Raw genomic sequence first — 21621 nt, 5'->3', positions numbered from 1 at the left:
TTTTTCCTGTGAACTTTCTATTTATGTCTTTTGCCCTTTTGTCTGTTGGTTGATTGGTTCTCTTACTGATTTGTAAGAGTTCTTTATATTAAGGAGCGTTAACCCTTTGTATGTCACGTATTGCACATATTCCTACTACTCAGTCATTTTAAAAAAAATAAATTTATTTATTTATTTTTGGCTGCATTGGGTCTTCATTGCTGAGCACAGGCTTTCTCTAGTTGCGACGAGCGGGGGCTACTCTTCATTGCAGTGTGCAGGCTTCTCATTGTGGTGGCTTCTCTTGTTGCAGAGCACGGGCTCTAGGTGCACGGGCTTCAGTAGTTGTGGCATGTGGGCTCAGTAGCCATGGCTCGCAGGCTCTAGAGTGCAGGCTCAGTAGTTGTGGCGCACGGGCTTAGTTGCTCTGTGGCCTGTCGGATCTTCCCAGACCAGGGCTCGAACCCATGTCCCCTGCACTGGCAGGTGGATTCTTAACCACTGCACCACCAGGGAAGTCCCGTCAGTCATTTTTATTTCTACTGTGTTTATGCCATTTTTCCCCCATGTGAAAAAAATTTATTTTAATGTCAGATTTAGAGGGGTTTGCAGGCATAAAATTATATCATATGCAAATAATTATAAATTCACCTCCTCTTTTCCAATTTTTATACCTGCTATTTCTTTATCTTATCTAATCGTACTGACTGGTACTGCCAGAACAATATTAAATAATAACAGTGATAGTGCACATCCTTTTCTCACTTTGAACTTGAACAGGATTCGGTTAAAACATACGTAATTGCCCTTTCTGTAGAAGAAATAAAAGTCAAATATCGGCAATTTCATATTGTTCAATTTAATGGTGTTTCTCCGTAAAGCATGACAGCTTTTGAAAACACACACATACAAGATGTTAAAGAAGAATTCATCTCTTTTCATTTTATTTATTCATTCAACAAAGATTTATTGAACACCTACAGTGTGTCAGGTACTAAGTTGTGGTTTATGGAGCTTATATTCTAGTGGACAGAGAGAGACAATAAGTAAATCTATAAGTGTTAGGTGGTAGCAAGTGCAGTGAAGAAAAATAAAATAGGGATAAGGGGACATAGAGTAATCAGGGAGAAAGAGGGGTGCTATTTTTAGATATGGTGATCAGGATAGAACCTCTGCTAAAGTGATCTTTGACTTGAATGAAATGAGGGAATGAGCTGTGCAGATATCCAAGGGAAGAGCATCCTATACGAAGAAAACACTGTACAAAAATGAGAGGCATGTTCATCTGAAATAGATGCTGAATTTTATTGAATTCCTTTGTTGTGTCTCTGTGTATTTCTGCTTTATTTTTGTTTTGTTTTTTTGGGGGGGGGGTTTGTTTTGTTTTGTTTTGTTTTTGGCTGCACCTCGTGGCTTGGCTTGCGGGATCTTAGTTCCCTGACCAAGGGACCAAGGATCGAACCCATGTCCCCTGCAGTGGAAGCTCGGAGTCCTAACCACTGGACTGCCAGGGAATTCCCTCTGTATTTCTACTTTGATCAATGAGTATGATTATATTACAAAATTCTAGTATTGAATCATCCTCACTTCTTTGGTATGACCCTCACATGCTTATGGTTTGTTCTTTGTCAGGTGTTAGGCTGCCTTCATAAAAATTTTGTATGCTTTCCTTTTCTGTATGTACTCTCAAACTGTTTTGAATACCATTAAATCTACTTTGTAAAAATTTGATAGAATTTACCCGTAAAACTGTCGAAGCCTGGTGCTTTTGTGGAGGGGAGGGTGAGTAGTAATTCCTTAATTTTTCTCTTTCTTTTCCATCCCCTTATGGTAAGTAGACTATCTGGATATTCTGACTCTTCTGAGTCTGCTTGGTAATTAATATTTTCTTGGAAAAAAATTCATCCAGATTTTCAACCTTCTTTAACTAGAATTAATTGAAGCAGAAATTGGTTTTGTTCATTGGTTTCTGTTACCTAATGACATTTTCCTGCATTGTAGGTGGCTTAGTGATATGTACAATTGAATAATATGCTAGTTTAATAGTAGCTCTGCAAAATGGGTAGAACAGGTATTGTCATATCCTTACCTTACATGTGAGGAGACTGAAACTTAGAGACTTGCAATTCACAGTGATTGCAATTAGAATTAGACTTCATTTCTCTTGATCCCTAATTTAATGAGCTTTTCAGAGGACTGTGATCTCTCTTAATATACACCTTTCTACTGCTGCATTTTGCTCCCATCTCTTTCCTTCCACTCAGTTTTGTCACCTTACATTTACTGCATACTAAGTTCATGGCACTGTCTGTGGCATGTGATTTGTTAGCCAGAATTGCAGTGCAGTTTCTCCTGTGTTCACCTGCTACAGTATACTGTTTACTGCCAAGTGGCAGTGTTTGAAGGGAAGCTAATATTCAAAAGGATCTTTTCATAAAGGTCACTGTAATCGAGAATGTGTGTCTGGTTGTTTTTCTTCCCTGCAGTTGACTTGTGTCAGTGATGAAATGAAGATTTACTGTATCTTGCTTTATCACAGGAAAGCACAACTAGGTATTACACAAATCTGCCTGCTTGCACATGACACCTTTATTCTCCAGTGATGAGAACAAAGAGTCTTTTAACACTTTACCTTTATTGTTGAGTATTTAAGTTTCATTCCTGGCACTCACAATGTAACAACCATGAAAGTTTTAAAACACAGCAGGATCACAGAGGACTCTTGTTTAGCTCTACATGGGAAGATTCAATTACAGTTTCTTGTCAAAAGATGTTGCTGGAGGGAGGGGAAAGGAGCCGGCTGGGGAGTGGGCAGGGTAAAGATCCAGAATGCTATTAGCTTACACATCAACAGGGATAGTTGTGTGTGGGAACCTGAACCCTGGCCAGTAGCCAGACAGCCTGACAGTTCTGTCAGCCATGGTCACTTTCCTTGCCAGATAAGCTGCCATTATTGCTGGTTCAGTCAATTTAATTTTCAGTGTGCATGTCTTGTCTGATACGGGATACGTGGATATGTGTGTATATGCATTAAAATATCATTCCCATCTATAAAGGATACGTTTAAGTCATGCTGAGTTACTAGGCAATATTTAAAGAGATCACTCTTTGAGTGAGTAAAGATTTGTATATTATTTGTGCCAGGAAGAGACATAAACCCACAGAGAAAAATAGTACTTTTTTGTGTGAGTTATGGTTACATGACTGATATCACTGACCACCGTATTCCTATGTAAGGGCCAGTGTTTCTCAAAGTGATTTCGTGGACTGTCTGTGTCAGAGTTGAGGGTAAGAGTGGGAAAGTTAAAAATTCAGATTTCTAGACTTCACCCCAGGCTCATTTAGACTGAGAGATTGGGGCTGGGAATCTGCATCTTAAGAAGTTCTCCAGGTGATTATTTTGCACACTAAAGTCTGGTATAATAAAAAAAAGTAATTATTTAAAATAAAGTACAAGTGATTAGCCCTTCTGAAAATTCAAATATATGGAATAGATTATTTTGATTATAGAGATTCATACTGAAGATAGTTCATTTACATAGAAGAGTATTTCCCCCAGGGTTTTTAAAACAACAGCAAGCTGCTATGTTGTATTTAAGATGCAAATTATTTTATCAAATATATGCCACATATAACTTTTGAAAATATGAAGTGAGGAACACCTGATAGCCAAAAGCAAGGTATATGGTAATAATGACACTTTTATATGGTAATGTAAAAACTTTATATATTACTCATTTAATCCCCACAACAGTCCTATGAGGAAAGTGGTATTATTGCTCCAATTTTACATATGAGGAAATCGAGGCTTATAACTTGACCAAAGCCATACAGATAGCAAGAGGCAGACTTGGGACTTGAGCACAGGTGGTCTGGCTTCAAAGTCAAGCTTCTGCTTCTGACTACTACAGTGTACTGCTTCTCATCACAATGCAACTGATAATAGTTACTGGAAAAGTTGAATAATAGTGAAGCCGAAAAGACTGTTGCGTGGCATAGTGGAAGAATGCTAGATGAAGAATCGGAAGTCCTGGGGTTTAATTCCTGCTCTGAGACTCACTTACCTTCACTGAGACTATTTCGCCATCTATGAAGTAAGAGAGTAGAGTTACGCTAATGCCCAGCTTTCATATGTGTTTTTGAGTAGAAATTGTGGCACACCGTCATATGTTTCATAAAGGTGAACTTAGAGAGGGCATTTTGACGTTACCTGGGCTGCCTCAGGCCTGTGTGCTCTTCAAAGATTTAATCATTCTAACTTGTTTACCCACTTACTGATAAAGTAGCTAATGGTGATTTTAGAGGGTTCCTTTTGTTTTTCCCTCTTTTTCTTTCTTTTTCCCCCAGTTTCCACAGGTTTCATGTATGTCCCTTTCTCCACCCTCACCCAGTCTTTGAACTCTCACACAAGCATAATGAGTTAGTATGTCTACTTAATGAGTCTGAGATGGTTTTTAGCTATTTTTAGCTATTTTCCAAAATATTATGTGTTCACTTCCTGAAGAAGATAGAACATTCTTTATCTAGAAATATCTTGTTGCCTCTCATCTTCTTATGCATCCCTAATATTTTTTATGTATAACTGAATCACTTTGCTGTACGCCTGAAACTAACACAACATTGTTAATCAACTATGCTCCAATATAAAATAGAAATTAAAAATAAGTAAATAAATAAACAAATAAAAATTATCTTTGCTTAGCTCTTCACCAGAAAGAAGGGACCATTTCAAGTGGAATCTTTTGGTCAAGCCTTTATTTAATCTTAATAATTCTGCAATTGTGACGACTGGGTCAGAGTTCATCTGGGCTGTATTCATTCTAACAGGGTTAACAAGTGTGTCAGATTGTCAAGTCATGGCTATAATTGACTTTGGCTTTGAGGTTTTCCTTCATAATAAACAATGGGCTCTGAGCCAAAAAAGCTTGTGGTTGATAGTCACATACTGATGATTAAGTTAAGTATTACAAGTGATTTCCCCTCGTACTCATTCTGTTACCCTGGAGCTCACTTTATGCTTTTTGAATGAATCATATCAGGAGAATATCCATAACTAAAAAGAATTTGACCTGTGGACTTCCCATTGCAGCCAAAGACATTTTGAGACTTCTCTCTGGCCTGAGCATTCAAGGAGTGTAGAAAGCCTAGGTTAGAGCTTAGTCAGAAGAGAAAGGACAGCCTTTGAATCTTTGAAAGGACACTTTGAATCTCTTACACAAACATTGTATCCAAAAAATGCCCTTCGAAAAGATTACAGAGGGAATTTTTATTCATTACTGACTGTTCTATGCAAAATTCCTCTGGATGGAAACATTGAAGGTGGGACTCCGTTTCTGTTGGGCTTCTGTCATTTTTCTGTAACACACAGTTGCCGGAAAAGACTCCCTTTGTACAAATAACTTTGAGAATTCAGTTTAAAAAATGTTCCAAGGGGGAAATTAATCAGCACAAAGTATCAGCTATTCAGAATGTATAGATTTGAGAAAGACATTTGCTTAAGCTTTCATATGTACTTCATGAAATATTAACTATTAGCAAATGCAGAGTTTACTGAAGCTAAAACAAAAAACCCATCAGCCCTCCTCTGATTAGTTTATTTAATGGTTAGCAGTAAATAACTATGTTGCTATCTAATCTGCTCTCCTTTTCTTGGTAACTCTAGTAAACAAGATGACATATATAGTCAAGTGAAAAATGTTTACTATTTGCCAAGTGAGTTAATCAAACTGGAAAATACAAGTTTCACATCAGCCTTCTGTAAGTTTAAGTTTTCAGTTAACACTTAGAAAAATGGGTAAATGTAGACAGTAAATCAATGAAATAAATAGTCTGGATAAAGCTGATTTCAATAAGGTGGATACTTCAATGGTTCTCAGCGAGGCTTACCTTATCCCCATTAACCTGTTGAGCACACACAGTGCTTTGGCTTAATGGAATGTTCCCCTTACCTTCTTTTTCTTCAGGTCAGTCCCTTTGTAGGCTTTCGTTTTGGGCAACTGAGGTAAGTCTGCCATGAGGTTGTACATTTGAGTTGACAACTTCCTGTCTCTTGAGAAAGGAGGTAATAGAATTACGCAGGAACTGCTTAAATAGGAGGAGACAGGGAATGGCTGGTAATGGAAATGCTTTCTTGAAGCAGTAGAATATATTTTTTTATTTATATGTGTATTTCTTGAGTTACTGCCATGTCTTCAGTGCCCATTTGGTTTGGTTTGTTCTACTTTTCCTCATAGAAGCACCCAAAAGAGTCTATGTTAAGATCAGTGTATAAATTCCATTTCTTCAAGCAGCCCAGAAAGGAATACATTTTATGTCGCCAGTGACAAGGTTAGAAGGGGCTTAGAGGGTTTTGTTGTTTATTTGTTGGTTTTCTATTGGTTTTAAAAGTAGGAATTTCTGGACCAGCTTTTAAGTGCTCTCAAAACATTTTATCTTTTTGTATGTGTCATTTTGCTCTTGCTTGACATTGTTGATTTATTTTTATAGTAGTTTTCTATGTCAAGGGCAAATTAGGCCACCCCCAAGGAAGAAATCTCCTGGTTCTGTTCCTAACTCTGCTGGAAGTTGCCTAATCATCTCTGTTCTTCATTGTCTTGAAAAGTGGTGACTAAAGAAGTCTGTTTTAAATGCCCTAAATAATCCTGAACTGATTTTATTTTTTATTTTTTTGGTCTTCCTCATGTATGGATTTCCAAAAAATCTCAAAAGAAAAACTGTTGGAAATAAATTTAAAGATAAAAATTGCTGACAAGAAAGAATAGCTACAAATTTTAAAGCTGTAATTCTCTCACTCTGCTTCTATAAAACACTGGCATTCCCTAGACTAGACAGAGATATTCATTGTGCTAAAGTCAGATAATATTTTTTTGAAGAACCTGGTCTTTATTCAGCAGACAACATACAGCTGTTATGGAAGGTGCTGAACTATGCTGTAAGAATGTTGGTTTTGGGGGCAGGATGGATTGGAATGAGGGAAACTTCCTTCCGTGGGCCACGTCTCCCTTCACCTCCCCATGCCATACTCCTGAGAATGAAAGACTGCTCCTTAAAGGGTGGCCCTGTGAGACTGAAACCTCAGGCTTCATTCCTTCACCAAGCCTTTAGTAGCATCATACAGGGCCAGCTTCTCTAGATGTGAAAAATATTTTCCTGCAGTTGGAGGAAGCTCATCATGTGTAAAAGTTTATGTTAAGAAGACAGATTCTTACTCCACAGTCTGGTCTCAGCGCCCTGCTTTCAGAGCCTTTCTTTCCCAAGCAAGGGGAGGGATGGAACTGCCAGCAGACGCTACTCACAGTGTGCTCCACCAGCCAGTGCTGACAAGATAAGCTTAGAAAATTTTATAGCAATTTGATATATTTATCGAATCTAATAAAAATTTTGGATCTGTATTCTGTAGTCTTTTAATTTTTCTAGAAATATTTATCTGCAAGTGGTGGGAAATTAGAAAACGAAGTCTGGCCTTGCACCACAGATGGTTTGAGAAGCACTCCTTTAGGCATGGCCCCAAGTTGGAGGCTAAGGCCCTTTCCAAGGTGCCCCCTTTTTTGTCCCAGGAAGGGGGTTCATTCTTCCTTATTCCCAAGTTCAGGAGCCTACTCTTGTCTTTTTAATTTTGGTAAAATACACATAACATAAAATTTACCATCTTAACCATTATTAAGTGTACGTTTCAGTGGTGTTAAATACATTCACGTTGTTGTGCAATCTCCAGAACTCTTTTCATCTTGCAAAACTGAAATTCTGTACCCACTAAATAACCACTCTTCACTTTAATCTGTTGATTTCGTCTTTTGATGTACAGTTTTTAATTTTGATGCAGTCCAGTTTACCTATTTTTGTTGTTGCCTGTGCTTTTGGTGTCATGTCAAAAAAATCATGGCCAAATCCAATGTCATAAAACTTTCCTCTGTGTTTTCTACTAAGAGTTTTATAGTTTTTTCTCTTAGGTTTGGGTCTTTGATCCATGCTGATTTAATTTTTGTATATAGTGTAAGGTAAGGGTCCAGTTTCATCGCATATGGATATACAATTTCCCCAACATTATTTGTTGAAAGGAGCCTAGTTCTTACACTCAGTCATTATCTACCTGGGCAGCGAAATGAAAGGAAAAGTGGTATGCAAGCGTTGCTGGGAAAATTTGGACACTGATTTATGCCTTGATTTTGGCAGTTTGGGGAAGGGGAGCATGGCTGTTGAATGCTAAGTGGAACATGAAAGCTAAGTGTCATGATTTGATGTTGTGTATACATAATATGGCTATTTTGCTGACAACATTTTTATTAGTTCAAAAGTGGAATTTAAAATAAATTCATGTAGTTTCACAAAGGAGACCATTCAACCTTCCAAACAAGTTGCTATCCCTTAAGTTAAAATACCTGGAGAGGAAAAGGAAACTGTCGTGGTCTGGTAATTGAAAGTGACAGTCGAAGTGACCCTGGTATGAACGTTTTCTCAGTGAATTTTGCTGAGTTCAGTGCTCAGGGCGAGGGAGGTTACCTCCTTTGAAAACCTAATCTCTTTCTTTTCCTTTTGCCTTGGCTTCTAGGAAATTTAGTGCTAAGTTTTATGCTCAGTTACATACCTTTTTGTTCTTTTGTTCTTGACCTTTGACTCATTTTTTTGTTTTGACTTTCTTTATAAGTTAGTTACAATAAAGTACAAAATGCACCCATTTCAAGTCTTGACAAATGTATACACCTGAGTAATCACCACTTCAATCAAGATTATAGAATGTCTCCGTTCCCCCAAAATGTTCTCCCATGCCTCTTTGTCGTCATTACTCCCTTTCTGCCCCTTGTTAAATAGTTCCATTGATTCTGTGCCCTTCAATGTTAGCCACCAACCTACTAAAAATACTTCTGGAAGTAGGTGGATTATTTTAAAAAGTGACTACATAAATGAAATAGCCTTTTCAAGCTCTAGGTTTTCTTCCCGTGACCTGTCATTCAGTTTCCTTTTTTATATCCAAAAAAAGCAGCACTGCAACTTCTTAAGTACTTAAGTCTCATTGCAGCTAACATTGATGAGCTATGAAGCATTGCCAGGTATCTTTAGAAGATCATGTTATTTTTATTCCCTTAGAAATTAAGTAGCTAATTCTAAGGACTTTTTTTTAAGCTTCCAACACATTTTATTACAAAATAGGTAGAAGAACATTATCTCAGAATAAAGGACAGTCATTTAACTTAAACACATTTTAACTCACGGTGAAATTCACAGTATTGCCTTTGGGGTTTTTGTTTTTGCAATTTTTGGAATGTATGGTTACAAACATCCTTATTACACACAGCACCGTGGATGATGCTGAACGGAAGAAACCAGGCACAAAGTAGTGAACACTCTAGGCATCATACAGAGACAGGACAAACACAGGTGGGGCTGATCTATGTGGCCAGAAGTCAGGATATGGTTACGCTGGGTCTGGGGTTAGTAACTGGAAGGGAGTATGAGGGGCTTCGGAGGTGCTCGTCATACTCTGTTTCTTCATCTGGGTGTTGGTTTCATGACATGTCCAGTTTGTGAAGATTCAGAAAACAGTACATTTATGAAATTTGCACTTTTCTATTTGTATTATACTTGAATTAATGTTAAAACACACACTTCATCATTGTCTACCCTGGGGCTTTAGTCCTTTGGGACCCACTAATCAGGTTCAACCTCCACATTTGGTAGAGGAGGAAACTAAACCCCTGAGAGGGGAAACACCTGTTCCAGGTGACAGAGCAAGTCAGTGGCCAAACTGGGAATGAATCCCCCACCTGAGGCTTAGCTCAAGGACTACTTACAGCTTCAGGCTTCCAAAGGATTTTTTAAACCAGACAAATTTGTTCCTGTACAGGTTTGTCTATACCCAAGGGCTCGACATCTTTGCCAGAAGACGAAATATGCCATGAGCACCAGTTGCCTTGTTGTAGCATCTTAGAAAGCCAGTGGCCTGCTTTCTAGTAATTCAGCAACTCATGACCTATGAAAATCTGCAGCTGGTTTTGGAAATGTTAGGGCTATGACTTGTTTATAGATGTCATAACAGTGTCTTGAAGTGACAACAAGAAATATAACCAACTGGATTGTGTATGGGGACAGCTTGGGCTCTCTAGGCAGGTAACTGGAGAGACAGGAATTGTGACTGACTTATGCATGAGGAATTCTAGTACATGCTTGCATCAGAACAACATCAGCGTGGAATGTGGATGGTTTATACTTCTTCCCCAGGATAATAAAGGAAGAGCAAGAAGTCATGTAAGGGTTTTTTTATTTTCCTTCCAGTTTTATTGAGATATAATTGACATACAGCACTGTATAAGTTTAAGGTGTACAGCATAATTATTTGACTTACATGGATCATGAAATGATGACCGCAATAAGTTTAATTAATGAACATCCATCATCTCATACAGACACAAAATTAAACAGAAAGTTTTTTCCCTTGTGATGAAAACACTTAGGATTTACTCTTAACAACTTTCATATATAGCATAAAGCAGGGTTAATTATATTTATCATGTCGTACATTACCTCCCTAGTACTTATTTGTCTCCTAACTGGTAGTTGTTACCTTTTGACTGCCTTCCTCCAATTCCCCCTCCCTCAATCCCTGCCGCTGATAACCACAAATCTGATCTCTTTTTCTATGAAATTGTTTGTTTGTTTGTTTTGAAATACAGTTGACCTAAAACACTATGTTAGTTCCTGGTACACAACATAGAGATTTGATATTTCTATACATTTCACAGTGAGCATCATGATAAGTCTAGTTACTGTCATCATACAAAGATGTTACGTAATTATCAACCCTATTCCCCACTCCATACATTTCACACCAGTGTCTCATTTATTTTATAACTGTAAGTTTGTACCTCTTTATCTCCCTCACCTATTTCTCTCCTCCCTATACCTCCCCTCCGGCAACCACCTGTTTAGTAATATAAGGTTTTAACCCTGTTTCACTTGCCAAATAAAAGGAATTATTGACATTATTTTTACCATTCTGCAATTACCTTACTATTATGAATTGAACTCTAAATGATGATGTAAGCTAAAGTATTTCATCTTCAGATATCATGCTTTAATGTTTCCTCATAATGCAGTAGAGCTGCTTTTAAAAGGAAATCAGCAGTAGCATGACTGAAAGGGGCATAAATTATGACCATTTGATATTTTCTTGCAATTATTTTCTGTGTGAACGATGTAAAAAGGAGTGTCATTGAACCAGGTATGTTTACAAAACACAGCAGGTCCTAATGCAAAGATTGCTTGATGTACCGTGTGCCAGTATCACAGCAGTGATACGCAGTGATATGTCCTAAAATGCTTGTCATTTCCGTGCACTGATCTGGGTGTTTGGTGGAAGGAATGTTCATTTGTTTTGTTTTTTATTTTTGCTGCCGGGCTCAAATTACTATATATGTTATCTATTATTTTAAACTCATTAAATAAGAAAACTGTTGACTCAGATTCTCCTGTTTGTGTGCACCATAATCACGTGTACTTGGACTGCTGTACTTAAGTCTAGGAACAGCCCAGGGAGTTATAAATAAAGACTGTGTAGATTCTTGCTTGGTGACTATAGTTTGGCTCCCCCGAGCAGTACTGGTTAAACTGAGGGTGGTTAATGGATGTATGAGTTTCCACTGACTTTGATAACATTTTCATTTTATTGAAGGAAAGGACAACATACATAGACTGCCACAGAAGGAAGAACCTTTAAAAGAATCTGAACATAATTAAATTTCCATTATCCTTTTCTTTGCCAGAAGTTTAATGCTTATCTACTAATTGAGATATAATTGATTCCCCAAATGTGCTTCCACTTGTTGAAAGTAGCAAAGTCTAATGCACACTTGCTGACTAAATTTTTCCTCTCCTCTTTAACTTTCTTTTAGGACTCAGCCCAAAACCATGTTTGCCCAAGTTGAATCTGATGATGAGGAAGCAAAGAATGAGCCGGAATGGAAAAAACGTAAAATTTGAGGAATCTCATGTGAGAGCTGTTTGCATGAGGGGGAGGGATATTGAACAGGTTTGGGGTTTTTTTTTAATGAAATAAAAAGACATTTTTATGATCAGGTTTTTGTCCTTTGTATTATTGAACCATTCAAAAGATTGGTAGCTACTCTTCAGTAAAATTGTGCTTACATTTTCTTACCTACAACTATTAAACCGTATTATAAGTAAATAAGAAACCGATTCTTAGCTTATTACCAAGTACTTTAGGTATTTGGAAACTTTATTCAACAGTGATTGGTCTTGTACAGATTGTTATAACCTTGGGGGAGGGGAAGGTACATTGAGATGTACGTCTGTCTTGAGCAATTCTAGGAGCACAATATGGAAATGGACATCAAAACGTTTAATATCTCTGTATAATTTCACACCAGTTGTTCACCTGACTAAATAATTAGGCTGAGTTCAAACTAAAAGTATTGCCATACTAGGAAAGAATGTGTATCTGATTATCTTTCAACATCAGAAAGCAGTGATTAGGACTTAGGAAGCAGGCTTTGAAGTCAGACCGATGTGGGTTCAAATCCAGGCTCTGCTCTTTACTGTGTGGGTCACCTTGGGAGAGTTATTAAGCGTCTCTCTTCTAGACTCAGGTGATAATAGTGTAACCTTGATAGGTTTGTCAAAAGGATAAGACATCCTTGTAAAGCGTTTAGTATAGCACCTGACACGCAGTAAATATACACTAAATATTTGCTCTTTTAAAATAGAGCTAATGATACTGACTTTGCCTGATTTTTATCAGTATTAATTTTAAAAAGTATAGAAATGCTTTGTAAATGTAAAAGCTGTATAAGTAGAAGACCTTAAAAATCATTCTGAATGGTCTTTGTGCTTTTGACTAGAAAACTAAAACAAAAGTTGGCAGTTTGTCCAAAGTAATAATGAGTCAATAGAATAAAATCCTATTTCATTCTCAAGCATGAAAAGGGCCACTTGTGTTGTGAGTAACAGTAAGAAAATCATCTTCGTGCTAAATTTGCCTTTTTCTCCCCTGACTTCACATCGACCTGGGGTAGTTTTTGCGTGTCAAATCATCTCCGCTAGACAGCTCAGGTTTTTTAATACTCTTGCCTTCTGCCCTCCTGCTCTCATCTGTCCCAGTGAATTAAATAGGTATGAAAGTGAATGTTGGCCCAAAATGTGTATCAGAAAGCTCCTGGTTCTACAAGCCTCACATACTACACTCCCTGACACCCTTCCCCCGAAATCTTTTTTAACAACCCCTTGAACTCACACAGATTTTTTTGCGTCTACAGTTCTGAGGTGGCAGTGGGCATTCTTCATAGATAAATCCTAAAAACCTTCATTCTTGTAAGCTATTTTCTGTCCTTTTCTTCTCCCATCCCCATCTTCATCCCATTCCCCTTCCCTTGTCACCTAGCTTAATAGGTAAGAAGAGGAAGAACTAACGTTTGCTGAGTGCCTACTATCTGATGACTACCCTTTTAAGCTCTTTACCTGCATTAGCTCATTTAATCCTCACAAAAAAAACCCATGAATAGGTAAAATTGCTAAACCCACTTTATAGACGAGACAGAAGAAGTCCAGGATATCAAATAATCTGTCCGAGATTACATTTATGGAATACAGTATGAAGATACCCAAGACCCCTAGACATCAGTAGTTAAAAAGGTACTGCCCCAAATTTCCTATTCTTTTTGAAATACACTTCATCCAAAATCAATTACAGACTAATATTTTGTTCCAGCTGCTCAGGATTTGTAAATTGATTGCTTCTTGGATAAAATTAAGGCATTTCATGTTTTTTCCCGTCTTAACATAAACATTGCACCATATGGAACTATTCGTCGTGCACAGCCCAGAGTTGCAGTGGAGGGCTGGAGGGAGGAACAAAAACTTGATCAGAGTGGTCTTGGCAGAGTCTGCTATGAGGTAAGGGAAGGGAAAGGCACATTTAGCACGAAGATGGTTTTTCTCATTGTTACCCACAGCACAAGTGGCCCTTTTCATGCTTGAGATTATCTATCTCACTCGGGAGAGTTTTGTAAAAAAAAATGATTTTTTTCCACACGAGATTATCAAAATACACATAAGAATTTGCAGTCTCGATTTTGGTGACCAAGGACCTGAGAGCTGGAATTGGACAAAGAGTGGGTGCTCATTTCATCTGTTGTTTCAGTGCCAGGATGGTGACCCCCCACCCCCCACCCAGGCCTCAATTCTCTGACCCCATATAACCTTGTATTCCTGGTCCCGGTCAACTCCATTTCTGTTTGCTCGAATAAGGAACTCGAAGGTCATAATAATGACCCTCCCTCACCCCCACTCCCACCTCATTTAATCACTTGCCAGTTTCTATCCGTGCTGTCTTCTGAATCTCTGGTATTTGACCTCCATGTCTTTCCCTACTGCCCCGACTAGAACTGAGACCCCCTTTTATCCCTCACCAGGACCTCAGGAGCCTCACTTCCAACTCATCTCTCTGTTTTGCATTTGGTCCTCATCTAATCCATCTATTTTTTTTTTTTTTTAAACTCTGCCCATCAGAATTAGCTTTCTAAAACCAAACGCCCTCATTTCGTTCCTCTGCTTAGAGCCTTCCAGAGGCTCCATGTTCTATCTCTAACCCATTTGTGTGGCCCTGAGGGCATCGACATCCAGGATTCGGACATCCAGGATTCGGCCTCTCGTGGTCTTTCTTCCTTTAACTCCGGCTGATCATACACATGCTTCTGAGATCCGCCGGCACTGAACCCGGAGGTACCATGCTCTTTGGCACCTGAATGCCTTTGCACATGTCCCTTTGTTGTCTGCCTGTTTGTTTTTGAACATGGGAACCACTTCACCTTCTCTGACCAGTCTTCCATTACCCATCCAGGCCTACAATTATTTGCTCCCTCCTCTGCCCCCATAGTTGCTTATGTATCTCTCCACTACAGCCTTCTTTTATGTTGCATCGTAAATGTGTACGTGTGTGTGGCTCGTGGGCCTGAGTGTGTCTGTTTCCCCCACTGGGAAGTAGATTGTAAGAACTAAAATACATTGGGTTCTGTGAATATTTAATGAGTTTGTTTCGAAAAATGAGAGGAGCCATATTTTATTCACATTGGTATTTCTTGATCCTAGCCCTGTGAAAGGGCTTAAAAAGGTGCTCATTAAATATTTAGCAGAGGGAAAGGAGAGAAAAGGATGGGGAGAGAATGAGGCGTGAGAAGTGCTTCTGCCTTGCAGATGGGAAGGAGTAATTTTTTTTTTAACATCTTTATTGGAGTATAATTGCTTTACAGTGTTGTGTTAGTTTCTGCTGTATAACAAAGTGAATCAGCTATACATATACATATATCCCCATATCTCTTCTCTCTTGAGTCTCTCTCCCTCACACCCTCCCTACCCCACCCCTCTAGGTGGTCACAAAGCACTGAGCTGATCTCCCTGTGCTATGCGGCTACTTCCCACTAGCTATCTATTTCACATTTGGTAGTATATATAATTCCATGCCACTGTCTCACTTCGTCCCAGCTTCCCCCTCCTCCCCGTGTCCTCAAGTCCATTCTCTACATCTGTGTCTTTATTCCTGTCCTGCCCCTAGGTTCTTCAGAACCTTTTTTTTTTAGATTCCATATATATGTGTTAGCATACGGTACTTGTTTTTCTCTTTCTGACTCACTTCACTCTGTATGACAGACTCTAGGTCCATCCACCTCACTACAAATAACTCAATTTCGTTTCTTTTTATGGCTGAGTAATATTCCATTGTATACATGCGCCACATCTTCTTTATCCATTCATCAGTCGATGGACACTTAGGTTGTTTCCATCTCCAGGCTGTTGTAAATAGTGCAGCAATGAACATTGTGGTCCATGACTCTTTTTGAATTATGGTTTTCTCAGGGTATATGCCCAGTAGTGGGATTGCTGGGTCGTATAGTAGTTCTATTTTTAGTTTTTTAAGGAACCTCCATATTGTCCTCCATATTAATACTGAAGCTTGGTCCATATCCCAGCTGGCTGCTTTACCTTTCTGTGTTGGGATTTACACAGGTAACTGGGTTGTACACAGGTAACTGAGTTGTTCACAGGTAACTGTTGTTGGCTCGAGGAAGAAGCAGGATTGTAAACAGGTGTCAATGCTGTTACAGGGTTGGCCCAACAAGACATAAGCCACCACGACGCTTGTCCTGAGTCACCAAAGATCTGAGATACCATAGCATGGGGTTCTTAACCTGAGCAGGGTGTCAGCGAACCCCTTCAAAAAACATAGCATGTGTTGCCTTTGCTCATGTACATCTTTCTGTAGAGAGGATCTCTAGCATTAGTTAAGACTCTGGAATATTAGGTGTTGCTAGCAGCTCTTTCATCTCCCAAGAGGACTGTGTAGAATTGGGCCATTCTGACTTGAAAACCAGAACATAACTCTCATACACATTCACAAACACACAAAATACCAGACAAAACAAACTAAACTAAAAACTCTAACACATTGTTCTTAACCTTAGGCAGTTAATCTTATTGCTTTGTAGACCTGACCTTTATTCTTTGAAAGATTATCAGCCTTCTGTCCCACTAAGAACTGAAGAGTTCAGCTTCATGATTACATGAAGGCAGCATCCAAAGGTGAGCATTCTTTATGTGATCTAAGAGCATATATTATGAGACTTGGGCCAATTTGGGAAAGATTTTAAGAATCAATACGACTATATCAGGCAACTGTGAGCCCTTCTGTGTTTGATAACCCAAGACTCGGATATGGTAGGAGGAAGGGAGGGCAACTGCTTAGATGTATAAATACAGCCTGGGTCAGAAGTCCTTTAGAGGTGATGTTTCATCCATTTATCAGCCTTCTTGTGTGGGAGGAGATCAGGAAATGGAGGGTTGTGAATAGACACTTTTGAAAAGTATCCATCTGGAATGGGGGATACCACAAGCCACCATGACCAGCGCTCTGATTTTTACTTGATACCCTCACCAAAGAATTGAGAGAAGACCAGGCCAGGAGCAAAGTGCCTAAAGATGAGATCGTGTGTGTGTGTGTGTGTGTGTGTTTAGAGGTCTCTAGGTAGAGAAGGGGCTTTGAGGACAAAGAGAAGTTTGCTATTCTAAGTAGTTTTCTGAATTATCAGAGAGTTTATATTAGGGGTCAAAATTGATTTGTAATGGTGATAAAAGATGGCCACAAGTTCTTTGACATTTCTCCCGTCAAGAAGATCCCCTCCCCTTAAATCTGAGCAGGCTGTGTGATGACATGACCAATAGAACATGGCAGAATTGGTGCTGTTGCTAGCTACCAGGACCAGGCATTAAGAAACTTGCAGTTTCTACTTCTTTTCTCTTGGAGCACTTGTTCTTTTTTTTTTAATAAATTTATTTATTTATTTTTGGCTGTGTTGGGTCTTCGTTGCTGCACGCGGGCTTTCTCTAGCTGTGGTGAGCGGGGGCTACTCTTTGTTGCGGTGCACGGGCTTCTTGCTGCGGTGGCTTCTCATGTTGTGGAGCACGGGCTCTAGGCGCGCGGGCTTCAGTAGTTGTGGCACATGGGCCCAGTAGTTGTGGCTTGCGGTCTCTAGAGCGCAGGCTCAGTAGCTGTGGAACACGGGCTTAGTTGCTCCGCAGCATGTGGGTTCTTCCCGGGCCAGGGCTCGAACCTGTGTCCCTTGCATTGGCAGGCAGATTCTTAACCACTGCGCCACCAGGGAAGCCCTGGAGCACTTGTTCTTGAAAGCTGGCTGCTGTGCTGTTAGGAAGCCCGAGTAGTCTCATGGAGAGGCCCATGTGGAGAGCTGAGGCCCCTGGCCAAGAACCCCAACTGAGCTGCCAGCTGGCAGCCAGCACCAGCATGTTATTGCGCTATCTTAAAAAGCAGATCCTTCAGTCCCAGTTGAATCACATCTGCTATTGTTACATGAAGCAGAGATAAACCAGCCTCTACTGAGCCTGGCCCAAAATGCAGATGGATGAGAAAAATGAATGATTATTATCATTTTAAGCAATAAGTTGTGGGTTGGTTTGCTTAGCAGAAATATATAACTGGAACAACATAAAAGAGAAAAAGAAATTCAACCATTCAAATGCAAATATTTTGATGAATTACTTTCCAGTTTTTTTCTTTTATGTACAATTTTGAGACTTATTTTCTCTTTTTCTTAAAACATAAATTTAATAATATTTATTAAATAGGGTATATTTTTTACTTTTTATATAAACATGTAAATTTTCTACATTATTACAAACCTCATGTATAATTTTAGAGGCTACTTAGTAGTCCATTATATATATATATATATATATATATATGTATATATCTGCTATACTTAATCATTCTCCTGTTATTGGAAATACAGGTCGTGTACAGATTTGCTATTATGAGCAGTGCTGCTTTGTCTTAAGATCTATGCCTAGAGTTTCTTTATGTACACAGGATTTTTTTTCTTAAAATTGGTTACCAAAGTGGAATTATGGGGGTCAAAAGAATGACTCATTTTTGCTATGAGAATGACTCACTGTAATCTTGGTAGTTACCTTATCAGTGGATGCCCAGTTGGAGAGGCCAAAGATAATTCTCAGAAATATTCCTAGTTACTGGGTTGAATAGTGTCCCCCGCAAAATTCATGCACACCCAGAACCTCAGAATGTGGCCTTATTTGGAAATGGGGTCTTTGTAGATGCAATTAGTTAAAATTAAGATGAAGTCATAGTAGATTAGGGTGGGCCCTAAATCCAAAGGCTGGTGTCCTCATAAGAAGGTCATGGGAAGACCCAGAGAGACACACACACAGAGGAGAAAAGACCATGTGAAGATGGAGGCGGATATCGAAGTGATGTGGACAAGTCAAGGAACTCCGAGGCTCGCTGGCAACCAAGAGGCTAAGAAGGGGCAAGGAAGGATCCTTCCCCAGAGCCTGCAGAGGGAGCATGGCCCAGCTGACACCTTGGCTTCAGACTTCTAGCCTCCAGAACTGTGAGAGACTAAATTTCTGTTGTTTTAAGCAACCCAGTTTGTGGTAATTCACTAAGACAGCCATAGGAAATGAATGCACCTAGCAATTAGATGTGAGGTACACTTGGTTCCAGGTGGGCACTTTTCAAGTCTGCATTTCACAATTCATTAAGGGCCCAGGAAGAGAAAAAAGTTCACAAGTAGACTTTCAAGGTCTAACATCAAAGTTTAGAGTCCTGTTTTCCTCCCTTTCACCGTACCCCTAGCCCCTGCAAGGCCCCAACTGTCAGTATGGACTTGACTTATGATGGTGGTGGTTTTAAGCCACTAAGTTTGGGGGTAATTTGTTACACAGCAATAGACAACTAATACAATTTCTAATGCAGCTAATTCAGCTTACATTTTGAGTATCTAGGGTGGGTTCATTAAGAATTTGTCTTAGGGGCTTCCCTGGTGGCGCAGTGGTTGGGGGTCCGCCTGCCAATGCCGGGGGCGCGTGCCCCCGTCTGGGAAGATCCCACATGCTGCGGAGCGGCTGGGCCTGTGAGCCATGGCCGCTGAGTCTGCACGTCCGGAGTCTGTGCTCCGCAATGGGAGAGGCCACAAGAGTGAGAGGCCCGCATACTGCAAAAAAAAAAAAAAAAAAAAGAATTTGTCTTAAAGCAGTGAGGTCTTGGCTCTTCTTGATGTGATGGGAGTGAGAGGACAGATTTTATTCTCTAGAATGGGAAGACTGTCAGGAACCACTTGGGACAAGCCCAGAGACTTTAGCTAAAGGGAATAATTATAATATTCTTTTGTTCAGTTCCCTTGAGTTAGTAGAGTGGCTGTTCCTTCCTCATTTTTGCCTCAGTCAACTTTGCTGGCAGGGTTTTCCTGAGCTGCTGTGGCTTCAGCACTTGGATCCTCGGGACAGACAGATGCCCAGCATTGTAGCCTCCTAATCTACAGTACCCGTGAGGCTGTAAGCCTATGAATAAGTCTGTCTCACAGCCTTTTTATTCTGAGACACCAACGGCTGAATAAGGGATGTTGGTTTTGCTGTTTACAAGTCACCTCGGAGCCTGGGTGGCTGACGACGAGACTCCCTGCTCAGATCTGCCCGACAGAGCTGATATGACCAGATGCCTGGTGCCGCTCCTCAGATCTCTGGCGGCAGTCGGCCATGGCAGAAGGTAAACATGTGATGGTAGAAAACTTACTCCATTAATCAAGGAGTCTTCATCAGTGGCTGGTATCATGGAAGTGACATGAAATATGAAGGCAGAAGTTTGGGGTTCATATTTCTCCTTTTCTATTTAGTTGTTTTGCGAGTTTAGGGAAATCATATAAACTGTGAGCCTCAGTTTCTTCATCAGTGTAATGGGGATGATGTTAATCCCCCAGCCTGTATGCAGAGGGGTGTTTTATGGTTCAAATGCAGGGAGCTGGGGGTGCTTTGCAAACCATCATATGCTAATATAGTTGTTGGCTCTTGTGTTTATTTATTAGTAGTATCTCACTGAGTGTACCTGAAGGGCATATCTTTAGAAAACAAGCCCAAATCCGTTATCAGCCCCATAATCAAGGAGAATGTCATTCTGCATGTTTGAGAGGTTGCCATCTAATGTGGAAGTTACCCAAGATTTGGCTAAGGCTGTGTTAGGGGGCCTCCGGTCCTGTTTGATTCAGCTTCTCATGGAGCCAGCGGGGACCCTGATCTACCTCCTGTTGGCCTCACTGCTGGCCACGTTCAACTCGATCAACGATCCTCTTGGTGCTGGTGGTGACAGCATCTGAAAACCATCCAAATTTAGAAAAATGGGGAATTATCTTTGGCATTTCTCATAGGCTATTTTGGTTTTTTTTTTTTTTCAGAAAGGGGAAGAAACATAGAATTGCCTTTGTTTTTAAATTATAATTACAATCATATATTGGCAGCACATGCGAACAATTTAGTCGCAAAATTATGATGGAAAAAGCCTGCAACAAAGAGGAAGTTTGCTTAGGCAATGATCCTCTGTCATAGGCTATCTTGATAGTGCTTTTTTTTTTCTTGTTTGTCCTTCTTTCTCGAAAGCATTAAAAAGTATCGTGTTCGTTTTGTTGGGTATCATGTGGTCTTTTCCTTTGACCCTACTGCCTCTTATTTATGAAAAATAGCAAGTCAGCTGTGACAAATGGCCAGCAGTGATCTTGCCTTCAAAGTATGTAGACATTTTTCTTCTCCTTATTTTGTTTTAAAAATAACAAGTTATTTTTCCTTTTGGGAAAATATCTTATTATTCAGAGATACCTAGCATAGAGAAAAGCTCTGAAGTCAGGAGACCTGGGTTCAAATCCCAGACTTGAGCAAGTTACGTAAGTTCTTTGGAGCCTCAGTGACTCTTGGGGATGTTATGAGGACCAAAGTGTGGAAGCTCTTTGCAAACAAGGAGATGCACCACAAATGTTCTGATTACTGCTGCTTTTTTCAGCAGCAACCTAGCAGGCAGACTTTTCGGAGATTCTGGTTGGAATCTGTATCGTAGCATATGTGTATTTGATTTGAAACAAGAAAGTCCTGAAAAACATGTGGCAGATCTGCTTCTTTACCTCAAAAATGTGGAACCCTATTTTTGAAGTCCAGTCCCTACCTGCTCATTACCCACCAACAATTAGGGTCCACCCTGAAGTTGGAAACTAGACTATAACCCGAGGTTTTCTTCTGCTGATCTGCCCCTGTGGCCATGTTCTTTATTTCATCCAGCTCCAAGGT

The 21621-nt window shown here is 39.7% G+C and overlaps 1 protein-coding gene across 1 annotated transcript in view; it reads left to right on the top strand.

The window, feature by feature from the left end:
- WDR70 (WD repeat domain 70) overlaps positions 1-11999 on the top strand; it is a 304294-nt gene extending 292295 nt beyond the window's left edge. The window contains exon 18 of the mRNA XM_082835820.1: positions 11865-11999. Coding sequence (XP_082691946.1) covers positions 11865-11952 — 88 coding nt within the window. The 3' untranslated portion in view covers positions 11953-11999. The remainder of the gene's footprint in view (positions 1-11864) is intronic.
- The last annotated feature ends 9622 nt before the right edge of the window (positions 12000-21621 follow it).

The sequence above is a fragment of the Leucopleurus acutus genome (assembly GCF_964270905.1).
Source record: "Leucopleurus acutus genome assembly, chromosome: 3".
Classification (NCBI taxonomy): domain Eukaryota; kingdom Metazoa; phylum Chordata; class Mammalia; order Artiodactyla; family Delphinidae; genus Leucopleurus; species Leucopleurus acutus.
Note: the sequence above shows the minus strand (reverse complement) of the source record. Positions and strands in the feature narration are given on the sequence as shown.